The 13,798-nt window shown below is 60.9% G+C and overlaps 1 protein-coding gene across 9 annotated transcripts in view; it reads left to right on the forward strand.

Moving 5' to 3' along the window:
- The window catches only part of HDAC7 (histone deacetylase 7), a 51,982-nt gene extending 39,506 nt beyond the window's left edge, over positions 1–12,476 (forward strand). For 8 of the 9 annotated variants that reach the window (XM_082781245.1, XM_082781246.1, XM_082781242.1 and 5 more), the window contains exons 4-25: positions 290–404; positions 568–683; positions 846–968; positions 1,253–1,362; positions 1,691–1,807; positions 2,088–2,286; positions 2,449–2,657; positions 2,855–3,058; positions 3,730–3,955; positions 4,398–4,531; positions 4,975–5,095; positions 5,210–5,259; positions 6,559–6,666; positions 6,800–6,855; positions 7,076–7,163; positions 7,407–7,526; positions 7,737–7,834; positions 7,948–8,066; positions 8,251–8,384; positions 8,580–8,664; positions 8,866–9,004; positions 9,155–12,476. In XM_082781245.1, the coding sequence (XP_082637371.1) occupies positions 290–404; positions 568–683; positions 846–968; positions 1,253–1,362; positions 1,691–1,807; positions 2,088–2,286; positions 2,449–2,657; positions 2,855–3,058; positions 3,730–3,955; positions 4,398–4,531; positions 4,975–5,095; positions 5,210–5,259; positions 6,559–6,666; positions 6,800–6,855; positions 7,076–7,163; positions 7,407–7,526; positions 7,737–7,834; positions 7,948–8,066; positions 8,251–8,384; positions 8,580–8,664; positions 8,866–9,004; positions 9,155–9,200 (2,717 nt within the window). In that variant the 3' untranslated portion in view covers positions 9,201–12,476. The remainder of the gene's footprint in view (positions 1–289; positions 405–567; positions 684–845; positions 969–1,252; positions 1,363–1,690; positions 1,808–2,087; positions 2,287–2,448; positions 2,658–2,854; positions 3,059–3,729; positions 3,956–4,397; positions 4,532–4,974; positions 5,096–5,209; positions 5,260–6,558; positions 6,667–6,799; positions 6,856–7,075; positions 7,164–7,406; positions 7,527–7,736; positions 7,835–7,947; positions 8,067–8,250; positions 8,385–8,579; positions 8,665–8,865; positions 9,005–9,154) is intronic. The other variant, XM_082781243.1, reaches the window with a different exon arrangement.
- Positions 12,477–13,798: the final 1,322 nt, after the last annotated feature.

Genomic DNA, 13,798 nt, shown 5'->3' on the forward strand with positions numbered 1-13,798 from the left:
CTCAGCTGCTGATGCTCAGCGAGCTTAGCAGCTTCAGCAGCTTCAAATTCACCACCTGGGAGCCTCTGGTTGTCCTTCTCTGCCTCTCCCTGCGCCCACCTTGATCTGAGACCCGTGCCAAGCACGTCTGCAGGGCTCTCTCCATGTCTGTGTGCTCGCAGGGGGCTCTCCAGCCACCTTCTTTTGGCTCGTGCAGCCGTGGGGAGCCCCAGGGCCATGCTCTGAGGGTCCTGTGGGATGCTCTGTGATGACTCTCAGCCCGCTGTGCTCACTGTCCCCCTCTCTGCAGGTGCTGTGGCCAGCACGGTGGTGAAGCAGAAACTGGCGGAGGTCATCCTGAAGAAGCAGCAGGCAGCAGCTTTGGAAAGGACCAGCAACCCCAACCCTTCTGCCATGCCGTACAGGTAAAGGAAGGGCGTCCTCGCTGTGCTGTTTGACCCACCCGCAGCAGGACAGCTGCTCAGGACCCTCAAAACATTTCTGGTGGTGGGTTTGGATAAGTCAAGGCATTGCTAACCATCGCTGCCAGGAGGGAAAGTCCTCTAACAAGGTTCCTTCTCCCTGCAGGTCTTTGGAGCCTCTGGATGCCGAGGGCCCTTCCCCTCCTGTACTCAGCACCTTCCTGCCCCCGGTCCCTAGCACTTCTCTTGACCCCCCGGAGCATTTTCCACTGCGGAAAACAGGTGAGGCTGGGGGCCAGCACCATCCCCCCCTGCTCTGATGCCACTGAGCCCGCTTGCAGGGGACTGCAGGAGCCAAGAAGTGGGGTGGCCTGGCCCCACCAAGCTGTTCCAGCTTTTTCCCACCCGTGGTGGGGCTGGGACTCACCACCTTGTCCTCGGCAGCGTCCGAGCCCAACCTGAAGGTGCGTTGCAAGCCCAGGAAGTGCCTGGACCGCCGCAAGAACCCCCTGACCCGCAAGGAGAGCGCGCCCCCCTCGCTGAAGAGGAGGCCGCCCGAGGCGATCGGTGAGGATTTCAACTGGGTGGGGATAATTCGGCCGTTTGGGGAGGTTGGGGTTGGGCTGGAGCTGCCTGGGATCCTGTGCGATGCCTGCTTTGGGTTTCAGAGGGGGAATTTCACATTGCAGGGGCTCAGCACGTTATCGGTGGCCTCCTGTGCACCAAGAGTTTTGGCTCCAGGAGGGCGCTGGGGAGTTGTTGGAGGGAGGGCGAGCTTTATGGGGCTGGGGCTGTGCAGTTCTCCTCTGTGTGCAGGTGCCCATTTTCCCTGATTTTTCTTCCCGGCACAGATTCCTCCCCGAGCAGCAGCAGCACCCCCGTGTCCGGCTGCAGCTCTCCCAACGACAGCCTCCCCGCCGAGCACGGAGCCCTCCCCGCCGCCTCCGGCATGGCCCACGAGGTGAGCTCCTCAGCTTCCCGAGCCCTGCCTTCACCTCCCTGCTCTCCCACCGCCCTCCTAGGCTCAGGATCAGCTAGCAAACCCCCCCCAGGGCACTCCAAATCCTGCACCACAGCTGCCCCAGCACGGTGGGACCCCCTGCCCGACCCAGTGACACGCTGCCCCCCTCTGCGCCGTGCACCCGCTGCTCTCCTAGTGCATGCGCTGCCCCCCGGTGCCCCCGGCCCTGGGTTTTCCCCCAGTATCTGGCACTTGGCCACCCCCTTTCTGCTGCCCCGTGCTGTGAGCCCTGCCCTTGCAGGACACTGACGGATTGTGTTTGGTGCAGGCGCCCCTGGCCCAGCGCCTGATGCTGCAGGAGAGCTCCCTGGCCCAGTTTGCCTTGCAGGGCGCAGCCTCCCTTCCTGCCATCACGCTGGGATTGCCGGCCACCACTAGCGCCAGGGTAGGTAGCCAGTTTGTAGGAACCCCCAAAACCTTGGACAGAGGGTCCCCGCAGGGCAGGGGAAGCCCTTTTTTTTGGGGGGTATGGGGTTCCTGGGCGAGTGCCAGCCATATGCTGGCTCTGAGGATTCGCAGAGGCTGCCCGTGGGCACGGGGAGGATGCGCCGTGTCCCGGTGGGTTGTTGATCCAGCCAGTGTTAGGTCAGAGGTTGGACTCGATGATCTCGAGGTCTCTTCCAACCTAGACAATTCTGTGATTCTGGGATTCCTCCTCCCCGCAGGGAGACGCGGATCGCCGCCCCCTCTCCGGCCTGGCCCACCGGGTGCCCGTGCTGAACGGGCCCGTCCTCGCAGGCACGCACTCGCCCATGTTCATACCAGCTGGCTTGGAGCAGCACGAGGCCGGGAGCCCCTTGTCCCCTCGGCTGCAGCCCGTCATCATCCTCGAGCCCTCGGTCACCCACGCTCCGCTTGTGGCTGGTAAGTCTCAAGTTTGGGGGCTGGCAGCACGGTGCGGAGCCTTGCTCAGGGTACAAGTTGCTGTTTTCCCATTATTCCTCCATGAGCCGGAGTCAAGGAGGTAGAAAGTGTTAATATTAAGAGGGCAAAGCCGCCCCTAACCTCTCCCTCCTCTCCCTGCAGTGCCAGGGCTGGGAACGGTCCCCTTCTCCTTCGCCCCCTCGCTCATCTCCGCAGAGCGTCTGTCGCTCCCGGGCCACCACAAGCCTCTGGGCAGGACCCGCTCGGAGCCCCTGCCCCAGAACCCCAAGGCCATCCAGCAGCAACTGGTGTACCAGCAGCATCACACCCAGTTCCTGGAGAGGCTCAAGCAGCAGACACATCTGGGCAAGGTAAGGCCTGGGGGCGTGCAGGAGGTGCTGGGCAGCAGGGTGCAGGATTGCAGCGAGGATTGCCCTGCCCAGGTTCAGGAGCTGAGGGTGTCTGCTCAGCTTCGTGGGCTCCCAAATTCATCGTGCTCCTACCCGGGGGTGCTTTGACCTCCTCAGCCTGTTCCTTGCTGACTTGTGCCCCTTCCCCTGGGCTGCAGCGCATGGCCAAAACCAGCGAGAAGCCCCGGCTGCGGCAGATCCCCTCCTCGGAGGACATGGAAGCAGAAGGGACGGAGACGGGGGCTGAGGGCGGCGACCAGGCGAGGGCACGCGTGGAGCCTGCGAGGCCGGGGAGCAGCGGGAAGGAGCCCGAGAGGACGCAGAAGCTGCTGCAGCCTCAGGAGGAGCTCGTCCTCCAGCAGGTAGGCGAGGGCTGGCAGGGATGGGGGAGCAGGTGTAGGTTTTGCAGTTGTTTGGTTATTTTTTGTAGCTCTCATTGTGCTTTTCCAAGACCTGGAGCTTCCCTGCCCCTCACCCCGTGGATTTTTAGCCTCCAAATGTTTCACTTTCCCCGTGTCCGACACGCAGCAGTCTCAGGTCACTGTGGGGCTGTGCCTGTGTGGTCCTGCAGCCCCTCTGCCTGCTACGCTGCCTTTTTCCAGGCCAGATTTGTGGTTTGCTGTGAGATTGCTGCTGGTGCTGCAAGCCACGCTGTGTGGGTAGGGACGCAGGCACCGCATCTCTCCCTCCCGTGATCCAGGGGCAGTTTGCTAGCACAGGCCGTGAGCTGCGGCCACCCCTGGTGCAAGCAGGGCTTGGGCATCGTCCCCAAATCGCTGGGCGTTGTCCCCAAACTGCTGGGCACCATCTGCAAAGTGCTGCACCCTGCAGCAGGGCTGCCCAGCACTGCGGGGCTGAGCCAGCAGAGAGCAGCAGACGCTGCTTTACACATCCCAGCTCCTACAAAGCAGCTCCGAGCCCCCCAGTACGGAGGGGGCTGTCACATCCAGACCCTCCAGAGACCGATGCTCATTCCTGGGAGAGCGTCCTCGCCCCGTGTGCTGCCGTGCTCACTGTCACCTCTCTCCATCAGGCGTATCTCTGGGACCCCTACCAGCGCATGCAGCACCAGCTCCTCAAGCGGCAGCCTCTGGCCGACCCCCCCATGGTCCCGACCGTCCTCGCGGGGCACAGGCCCCTCTCCAGGGCTCAGTCATCTCCTGCCACCGCCACCATCTCCCTCCCTGCCCAGGACACGGCCTCCAAGACGCTCTCCCTGCCCGTGCAGGAGCAGCCGACCAAGCCTCACTTCACGACAGGTAGGGCACGGGAGCGCAGGATGAACCAGCTGGGGACAGGATTTGGGGATGCTCTGGGGAACCCGTGTGTCCATCCCAATCATTCCCGGACCCCAAAATTCCTGGGAGCACCCCGGCTGGCTGCAGAAAGAGCAGAGCAAGCTGTCCCTTCTCCTTATCTAAGGTACCTTTTCCAAGCAGGACTTGCCATCCTGGTCTGTTACGAGGGCTCAGCTCAGCTCTCCTAAGCATCCAAGGCAGGATGGGTTCAAACATTTCATGGCAGAGGCTCCCATGGTTCAAGGAATGTGTTACAGTCAAACTAAACAACCCTTAACGGGTCTTTGGGGTCCCAACAATCAGCCCTAGCGCCCGAAAAGGAGCAGAATTTGGCTTGGCAGCATCAAAGCTCGGCTGCCCGGTCCAGTCTCAGGCCAGCAGCTCTCCGTGGGCGTTATTGCAGGGCTGGTTTACGACTCGGTGATGCTCAAGCACCAGTGCTCCTGCGGAGACAACAGCAACCACCCGGAGCACGCGGGCAGGATTCAGAGCATCTGGTCCCGGCTGCAGGAGCGGGGGCTGCGCAGCCAGTGCGAGGTGAGCAGCAGGGGGAGGATACTGGCAGGAGCTAACGGTGTGGTAGGATGCCCTGCTCCCTGCTCCCACCTCCATCCCTGTTATTCCCAGAGCTTCCCAGCCTGTTTTCCACCTCCAGCCAGGCAGCAAAGCTTTTGGGAGGGGGCTTGGACTCGGTTGGTGCTGGCTGTGCCAAACTGGAGCGATTTGGTCTGACCGTCCCCGGGGCAGATGGCAGCTTGCTGCGTTGGAAAACGGGTGTAATCCCTGCTGAAACGGGGCTGAGGGGGTTTGCCAGCTTGGTGGGGCATCAGTGTCAGCTCCAGCCTGTTAGAACTGTAGGAAAACAGCGTTGCCATTCCCTACCCCATCCTCTCCTGGCCACCCGTGGGGTTGATACGCGTGGGTGGGGGATCCCGGGTGTCCTGTCCCGGGGCACCTCGGTCACAGCCCGTGTCCTGCAGTGTCTGCGGGGACGCAAGGCCACCCTGGAGGAGCTGCAGTGCGTCCACACCGAGCGCCACGTCTTCCTCTACGGCACCAATCCCCTCAACCGCCTGAAACTGGACAACGGGAAGCTGGCAGGTGAGCCCCCCATCCGCAGCCGGCGGTGCCCCCCCTGTGCCGTGCGCCCCTGGCCCGTGCCGGTCCCCTCCCCAGCTTTGTGGCTGTGATGTCCTCACTGTCCCCTCCCTGCAGGGATCCTGTCGCAGAGGATGTTCGTCATGCTGCCCTGCGGAGGGGTGGGGGTAAGTCCTTGTTCCCTGTTCGGGGCTTTTTTTTTGGATGGGGGATGTTTATTCTGTCCCCACCAAGGGCCTCTCATGGGCTGGAGTGGGGAAGGAGCTCCCAGAGCTGTTGGGCTGTGCTCGGTCCCCATCCCTGCGTGTCCGTGGGGTGACCGAGGGAGCTCAGAGCATGGAGATGCCCAAGGGTTGAGGCTGTGTCTGTCCAGAGCCTCCCTGCAGGGGGATGGAGCTCAGCCCAGGCAGCAGCAGCCCAAATGTGGAGCTGTGGGCACAGCAAAGTGTCCTCTCCTTGTGTCACCAGCTTCCCTTGCGTGGGAACAAGACACTGTCACAGGGCTCCCCCCTGTCCTCAGGATGGTTTTGGGTATCCCACCCTTGAACCAGGCCTTTTGAAGCCCCTTCCTCCAGGGCACCCAGCCCCCAAAAGCCCCTCATGGCCTTGTTTAAGAGCCGGGGTCGTTAGGAGGGAGCAAGCCGTGGCTTCCACCCGGGGTGCGAGCAGTGGCGTGGGGATGGCAGCAGCTTGCCCCTTCTCTCCAGACACTTCTGTGGCCTCTCCTCTCACAGCTTGCTGCCCTGGTTTCTCTCCATTCACTGCAGTCTTCTTTCTTCCTCTCCCCTGTCTCTGTCCTCCTCTTTCTCTCTGTCTTTCTCTCTCTCTTTCAGGAAGGGTCTCACTCCATGCCTTCCTGCTGCCTCTTCTGGTTCTTCTCCTCCCCTTGCCCCCGCTGCTGGGCACCAGCTCTTCTCAGCCCCGTTTGCATCCACTTTCCCTGCTCTGCCTCCCCCCCTGCCCTCCTCCTGTCCTGCCTGAAGGCGGGGGGGGGCTGGAGCTGCCCCCTCTGCGGGCAGAGGGGAGCCCTTGAGTCGCACACATGGAGTTGATCAGAAGAGACTCAAGTTTTCCGGCTCTGGCTCGGCCCTTGACGTGATCCTGATCAAACCAAGATGTTGGGTTAAACAATAAAATAAGATAAAGAAGGTAACCAGCGTTTTCTCAGTCACTCCTTCCAGCCCCCCGGGTGCAGGGGTGTGAGATGCTCTGTGCGGAGCTTGGATGTGGGGCTGGGGTCTGCAGAGGAGCTGCCACCCCCGGCCGGTGGCACCGGGGAGCCACCGTGGAGCTGGGCAACTTGTCCCGTGGCATGCGAGGTGCCCTTGGCTCCACGATGCCCGGGACTTCATCCCCAGCCCTGAGCAGGGTGGCTGGCAGAGAGCGTGGGTTCCCCAACCGAGGCATCATCTGTGAGTGCCCCTATCCCTGTCCCTGTCCCTGTCTGAGTGTCACCTTTCTTGCAGGTGGACAGCGATACCATCTGGAACGAGCTGCACTCCTCCAACGCCGCCCGCTGGGCCGCGGGCAGCGTCACCGAGCTGGCCTTCAAGGTGGCCACCAGGGAGCTGAAGGTAGGTGGCCTCACCTAGAGGGCTTTGGGGGGCTCGCCAAGCCCCCTCGTGCCCCTGTTGGAGGACCGTGTGGCCCCACGGTGAGGCGCTGGGGGCAGTGGCGCTGATCTCCTTGTGTTTGTTTCGTCCCCAGAACGGTTTCGCTGTGGTGAGGCCGCCCGGACATCACGCGGATCCATCCACTGCCATGTGAGGGTCCCTTCCTGAGGCACGGGGGAGTTTGGGCGGCCCCAAAATCCCAGTCCCTTTAGAGCTTGGTGGGAAATCACTGATTGCTCCAGATTCATTGCCCCGGGACCCTGCTGTGTCCAGGGAGAGGGGAGGGGGCAGCCCACCCGTTGGTGCTGGGAGGGAAGGGTGCTTGGGGTGCTCGGGGTGCCCCGGGTGTTGACCAGCTCCCTTTTTGCAGGGGATTCTGCTTCTTCAACTCGGTGGCCATCGCCGCCAGGCAGCTGCAGCAGAAAGGGAAACTCAGCAAGATCCTCATCGTGGACTGGGTGAGTCGCTCCCAGCACGTCCCAGTTCCTCACCAGAGCATCCCAGCTCTGCTTCGGAGCTGGAGCTGGGAGCAGAGAAACCTCCTCCTTGGGGTCTGGCTGCGGGAATGTGGCTGCAAACCCCTCCCCAGGACCAGATCTGGGGGCAGGGAGCAGGGATCCACATGCTTTTAGCTCCGTTCAGCTCCCGGGCCACCCTTGAGGCTATTTAAGAGCGCTCCCCCAACTCCTTTCTCCCCCCAGGATGTTCACCATGGCAATGGGACCCAGCAGGTCTTCTACAGGGACCCCGACGTTCTCTACATCTCCTTGCACCGTCACGATGATGGGAACTTCTTCCCCGGCAGCGGGGCCGCCGACGAGGTGAGAAGCACCCGGGGGCCGTGCAGCTCTGTGTGGGGGGGCAGCCGCTTGATTTAGGGCTTCTTGCAGGGCTGGGGTCTCGTGGGGCATGGGGTTTGGTGAAGTGTGGGGCTGCCCGTCCCTCGCTTGGGGCTGGGAGGTGGTGGAGCCTGGCCACAGCACCCTGCAGGCTGCATCCTGCCCCTCACCATCATCTTTGCTCACTCCCAGGTTGGTGCTGGCCCCGGTGAGGGATTTAACGTCAACGTAGCCTGGACTGGAGGGCTCGACCCCCCCATGGGTGACCCTGAGTATCTGGCAGCTTTCAGGTACTGCTCCTCGTGGTCCTCTGCCTTTCCCTTGGCTTCGGGCTGAGCCAACGCTTAACATCTAATGTTATTTGTGTTTTGTGTTTATTTGTTCTTATTTTTCAACCCGACAGGACGGTGGTGATGCCGATTGCACATGAATTCTCCCCCGACGTGGTGCTGGTGTCGGCCGGCTTCGACGCGGCCGACGGCCACCCACCACCCCTGGGCGGCTACAAAGTCTCTGCTAAATGTAAGGAGGTGGAAGCAGCTCGGGGGGCTCTGAGTGGGTTCTTCCCCCTGGGCTTTGGGGCTGGCAGCTCTCCAGGGAGCAGGGGATGAGCCCTGGGTTGTAGGGGCACAGCAAGGGAGGGTCACGATCCCATTATTTTGGGCACAGGGGGCTGATGGCCGCCCCTTTTGGGCTTCCTCCGCAGGCTTTGGCTACATGACGAAGCAGCTGATGAGCCTGGCAGGGGGAGCCATCGTCCTCGCTCTGGAGGGTGGCCACGACCTCACGGCCATCTGCGATGCGTCCGAGGCCTGCGTGTCAGCCTTGCTGGGCAACGAGGTGAGAGCTGGGGCTGGACGGGGACCGATTGCGCTCCCATCCTGTGGTCAGGACCCCATGGGCGCACCCGGAGCCACGGGAGCAGGGTGGGAGCCCTACGAGGCAAAGCTTGGTGCAGGTTGTGGCTGCGTGGCCCCAAACCAAGCCGTGGGCACTGCTCCTTCCCCCTGACCCCCTCATCTCATCCCTTGGCAGCTGGACCCTCTCCCAGAAGAGAGCATGAGGCAGAAACCCAACGCCAACGCCGTGCGCTCCTTGGAGGCAGTGATCCAGGTCCAAAGTGAGTGTCTGGAGCGAGGATGAGTGAGCAGGGATGGCCCAAATGTCAGCTTTTCCTCCTGGGGGACGCTGCATTCAGGACCCTGGGGGGGAGCCCTCCATCCTCTTACCCCCAGGAGGGTGATGCCCCATGCGTGCACTCGCAAGGGAAGCCCGGAGACCCCCGTGCCAGCCCCTTCCCTGACATTTCCTTCTCCCGCAGGTAAATACTGGGTGGCCGTGCAGCGTTTTGCCTCCAAGCTGGGCTGCTCCTTCCTGGAGGCGCAGCACCACGAGGCAGAAGAGGTGGAGACCGTCACAGCCTTGGCCTCCCTCTCGGTGGCCGTGATGGTGGAGAAGAGGTGATGGGTGATGCTCTTTGTCGGCCCAGGGACGTGCGGGTGCCCCTCGTGTGCCACCAGGCTCTGAGCCTTGGCCTTCACGGGGGTTGTGCTGCGGAGGGGAAGAGCAGGTCTCCTCCTCATCTCACGTGCCAAATTTCTCCGTTTCAGGCCCCAGGACGAGCCGATGGAGGAAGAGGAGCCCATGAACCAGTGATGAGCGGTGATGTTCTCTGCTCCCCTGCTTCCAGGACGTGGCTGGACTCTTCCTGAGCCCAGCGCTCGCTCTTCGCTCCTGGCTTCCCGTTTGCCACGTCATTCTCACTCCCCGAGCCACGGTCCTGAACCGGCCCGGACCTTTGGCTGCCGCCTCTGCAGGGCTCCCAGAAAGGATGCTCCCACACAGCCCCCCGGGAGCCGTCCTCCCGCTGGGGACGGGTGGAAAACCACAACCTCCCTCTGCACGGCGCCGCCTCGCACACCGAGACCGTGCCTGCAATCAGTCCCCAACCTTCAGGACCTGAAACCCCTCCTGGGGACACACGAGAGGCCTCCACCCCTGCTCTTTTGGGCTCTTCCTCGCCTTTGGGGCAGGGGGTGGGTGTTGGGATGGATGCTGTGGTCATGCTGTGGTTGTTGGAGCCGCCGTCGGGACTGTATCCAGAGCTCCTTCCAGCCAGCCATCCCCTGGAGAAGCAGCCCCGTGTCTTGCTCGAGAGGGACAGGCTCCCCGTGCCTTCTCTGAAAGGATTCCTGGCCTCCTCCAACTCGCCTCGTGCCCGGGGCAGAGCAAGGGCTGGAGGGGCTGCAGCGCCCAGGGTCGCACCCCGGGGGACATCCTAACCACTAACCAGAGCGCGACCCCTCTGGTGCTGGGGCTCTGATTTGCACTATATACATAGGAGATGTGCTAATGTGAACCTGACCTCCTCTTCTTTCCATGGGAATTTCGGGAACAAACACCTCGTCGTGGGGACGTTACCAAGGTGCCTTGAGCCCTTTCCAGCACCCCGCTGCCCTGTGGCACTGCAGACCCCGGCTGTCTTCCAGCCACCCCTTTGGTTTGGGGGGGGGGCACCCCGTGCCCACCCTCGCCGTGGCTGCACCCCCAGCTCCCCCTGCGCCCCCCTGGGCTCCTCCGTCTGAGATCGAGTCCTGGTCACCCGCTGCTTGGTGCTCAGCTCCCCGGGGATGCCTCAAGCCCCAGTGCCTGTCCCCTTCCAGGTTATTTTGGGGTGACAGAGGTGGGGTTGTCCCCCACCCCCCGAAAATGATGTCTCCATCTGAATTCTCCTTCTTATCTCGTCCTTATCGGGTCCCCGCTCACGCTGGTGGTGTCACAGCGCGGGGGGCTTTGGGGATGGATGGGGTGCTGAGCTCAGGGGGTGGCCAGGCTCCATCGGCAGGCACAGGGAGGAGATTTTGTAAAAAAAACCAAAACAAAACAGAAACAAAAAACTTGGAAAAATAAACATTTCTGTGTCTCAAACTGCCCAGAGCTGGGGTCCAGCAGTGCCAGCTCGTGGCACAGAGGGTGGGAGGGGGGGTTTGAGGACGTGGGGAGAAGCCATCATGGCACGGGCCGTGCACCCCCCCTCACTGGGGTTGAAAAGCTCCCCAAAACCTCTCCAGAGCCTGGCGCGGTGGGTGCTGCCCCTCCATCCCATCGGTGTCCCCCCTGGGGTGGGCTGTGGGGGGGGTCCCGCTGCTTCTCCAGCCTTGGGACGTGTCAGCGTGTCCCCAAGCTGGGGCTGCCACCCCAAATTGATCCTGGGGCAGCCACCACAGCCCCTCGCTGCCCCCCTGTCCCCTTCAGCACCCTGGGGACACGCTGCAGCCCCTCTGGCTGCATCCATCCCCTTCCCAGCTCCGTCCCAGCCACGTCCCCCCCTTTCTCCCCACGGGTCCCAGCTGAACTCGTGCCACATGGCATAAAACAGGCCATGGTTGAAGCCAACAGTGAATTTTGGCCAGGTTTTTCCCCAATCTCAGCACTGGGGGCACCTTTGTACCCCAGGAGAGAGTTGCGGGGGAGCTCAGCCGTGCGCACCAGCACTGCCCCAAAGCAGAGCGATGTGCCCCAAAAAGAGCTGCTTGGCTCCCTTCTAAACATCCTCAGCCACCCATTCAAGGTTTTCAGCTTCCCTTTGGTTTCCTGCCCCGAAACCAAAAGGGGAAAAGCAAGAAAAAAGCTCGTGAATTCAAAAACTCAACCTTCCCAGGTGCCAGCGCCCAGCTGGGAGCTCCTGGCCTGGGATCCGTGATCTGTAGCCCCCAAATCCTTCACCCCGTGCACCCCGCTTGGTAGGGTCACCCAAAATTGAAGCCAAAATCCTCTGCATTTTGCTGCCTTGCAGCTGCTGTGCCGAACAAATTACCCCAGGTAAGTCCGCAGCTGAGCCTCTTGGGGAGCATCGCAGTGATCACAAAGCCAGGCCGGCTGCTTCTCCTAGAGCTGGTCCTGGGGACACTGGGACTGGAGTCAGAAACCCCCAAATTAGCACTTTTTTTCAGAGCAAACTCACACTTTCTTGGCACCAGCCCCTCTCCCCGTGGGGTAGCACCGCCTCACCCCATAAGCATCCCGTGCAGGGGAGCACGGAGGAGGTGATGGGGCAGCTCCTCGGCAATGTTACCTTTCAATATCTATTTTTTAAAGATATCAAAAGCCCTTTTTATAAAAAAAAATCAGAAATCAAGGCTGGAAGCCTGAGCCTCCACTGCGCAAAGAGGTATTTGCCTTTATTTTTAAAGCACGTTTTATTTTTTTGAAAGAAAGTTTATATTTCTAAAGGTGGTCTCATTTTTTTTATTATTATTTTTTATTTTTACTTGCAAAATACTTCCTCCGACGTGGTTAATAAAACCATCCACAACTGTATTTTTAATGGAAGTTTTATTTTTTTAAGACCATTCAGATCTTTTCAAAGGCTGCGGTCAGCTCCCTGGAGCAGGGAATTCACTCACGGTGTACATAGAGATTGAGGATTATATGGGAAAAAAAAAAAAAGGTAATTTGAGCCTTGCTGTCGCCTGTCGTTGGGTTCTCTGGTGTGTAATAAAGAGCGATCACTAATTGAAACCCCTTCTGCCATGGAGTCATTTAACACACACGTCTCCCACATGGGTTAATTTGGGTTGCACGCCTATTGCAGCCTCACAGGGTGCTTGGTTGTTGTTTTTTTTTTTTTTTTTTCCCCACTTTGCAATAATGAATGAAAGTGCTGGATTCTCTTCTTTTTTCTTTTTTTTTTTTTTTTTGGCTAAATGTGAACAAAAACTGAGCACCAACGCCTGCAGGAGGGCGCAGGGGTGCGTACACGTCTGTGCCCACCTCGTGCTTACAGCAGCAGCATTTCCTTAGGGAACCAAAAGATTTTAAGCCTGGAAAACCACCCCGGGACCTCCGTGTCCAGAAATGCCGGCTGCTCTCCATCACTTCAGCGAAGCCGCTGCTTGATCCAGCAGCTCCCTGCATCCAGGTGAGCAGGGGGACCGAAGGAAGGAAGCTGAGGGGCAGCTCAAGCCCTTTCGGTGTCCCTAAAGCATCGTCCTGGCCTGGTTTTGGGGTGTGCGAGGACCATAGGCAGGCTGGCACGATGAAAACTCATCTGTCTCCTTACCTTTTGTTGCAAATAATTCTGTCTTTAGAGAGTTTTACGCCCAGCAGCCAGCCAGGCTGGTTCCAAGACAAAACCACCCTGCTCCTGGTGTGGGTGCCAGCCCCAGGTATGGGGTAGGAAGGGGCTGGTGCCCACCTCGCTGTCACCAAGCTGCTGTCACCATCAGGTGCTGGGTGCCCCGGAGCCACCACGTGTGCAGGTGGAGCCGTCGTGCTCCTTCATCCTGGGGATGCGGAGAAAAACAGGGCACAGCAAAAACCCCCCAAATCCCCCAAATCCCAAAATTGTGTGATGCAAAGCCTGGCAGCGATGGAGGCTGGCTCTGGCTGCTGGCTCCTGTGCAGGGATTTCGTGTTCCTGGACTTTTCCCTTTTCACTGGGAAACGCACCGGGACTTGGCACGCCGGGAGCAAAGCCGTGCGCAATGCAACAAATGGCAGCTTTTTCCCCAAATGTGCATCTCCGGGGGTGCAGCGAGGCTGGAGAAGGGACGCAGGCGGACAGCCCGGCTCCTCACCCCTCCGTAGGGACAGCAGCTGCCCCGTGACGCAGCGTCCCCTCTCCAACCCTGCCAACGCGCTGTCCCCAGGGTAGGTGACGCCGGAGGGGACGTCGCGGAGCCACCGGGCGCCTGTGGCCGACGCCAGCCGGGAGCCAGGAGCAGGGCAAAGCTGCGAGTGCCATCGTCCTGCGATGAGAAACGGCTCCTGCGGGCCTTGGGGGAGCGGGCAGAGGCGAGGCGAGCTCATTCCCCCCCTGCTTTGCTTCCCACTTTTCTCCTCGCACAGTCACAGAGACCTTTAAGTCTCCGGAGAGGAGCTTGGAGGAGAATAAATCAACCCCCACACATCGTGATTACCTCCGGCACCGGCTGAGATAATGTTGCCAGCTGCTGGGGAGCTGGGAAAGGGATGGATCCAGCGTGATGCTGGGGAGCTGGGCTGCCCTCGGGGCTTGCAGAGGGGACAGAGCAGCCCCCAGCCAAGTGGCATTAAGGGAAAAATGCCCCCAAAGCATGAGGGGACCCATTGCTGTGAGTTGGAGGGTTATCATGGAAAAAATAGGTGGCCAAGAGCCTCGGGAGGTGGCCAGGGCTTGCAATGGGGTCCTCTGGGGTGTGCCCTCGCTTCCCACCCACCTCCCCAGCTCTCTGGGGGCTTTATTCCAACACAGATCCTTGGGGACCGTGGTC

Source organism: Aythya marila (genome assembly GCF_965140915.1).
Source record: "Aythya marila genome assembly, chromosome: 30".
In the NCBI taxonomy this organism is placed as follows: domain Eukaryota; kingdom Metazoa; phylum Chordata; class Aves; order Anseriformes; family Anatidae; genus Aythya; species Aythya marila.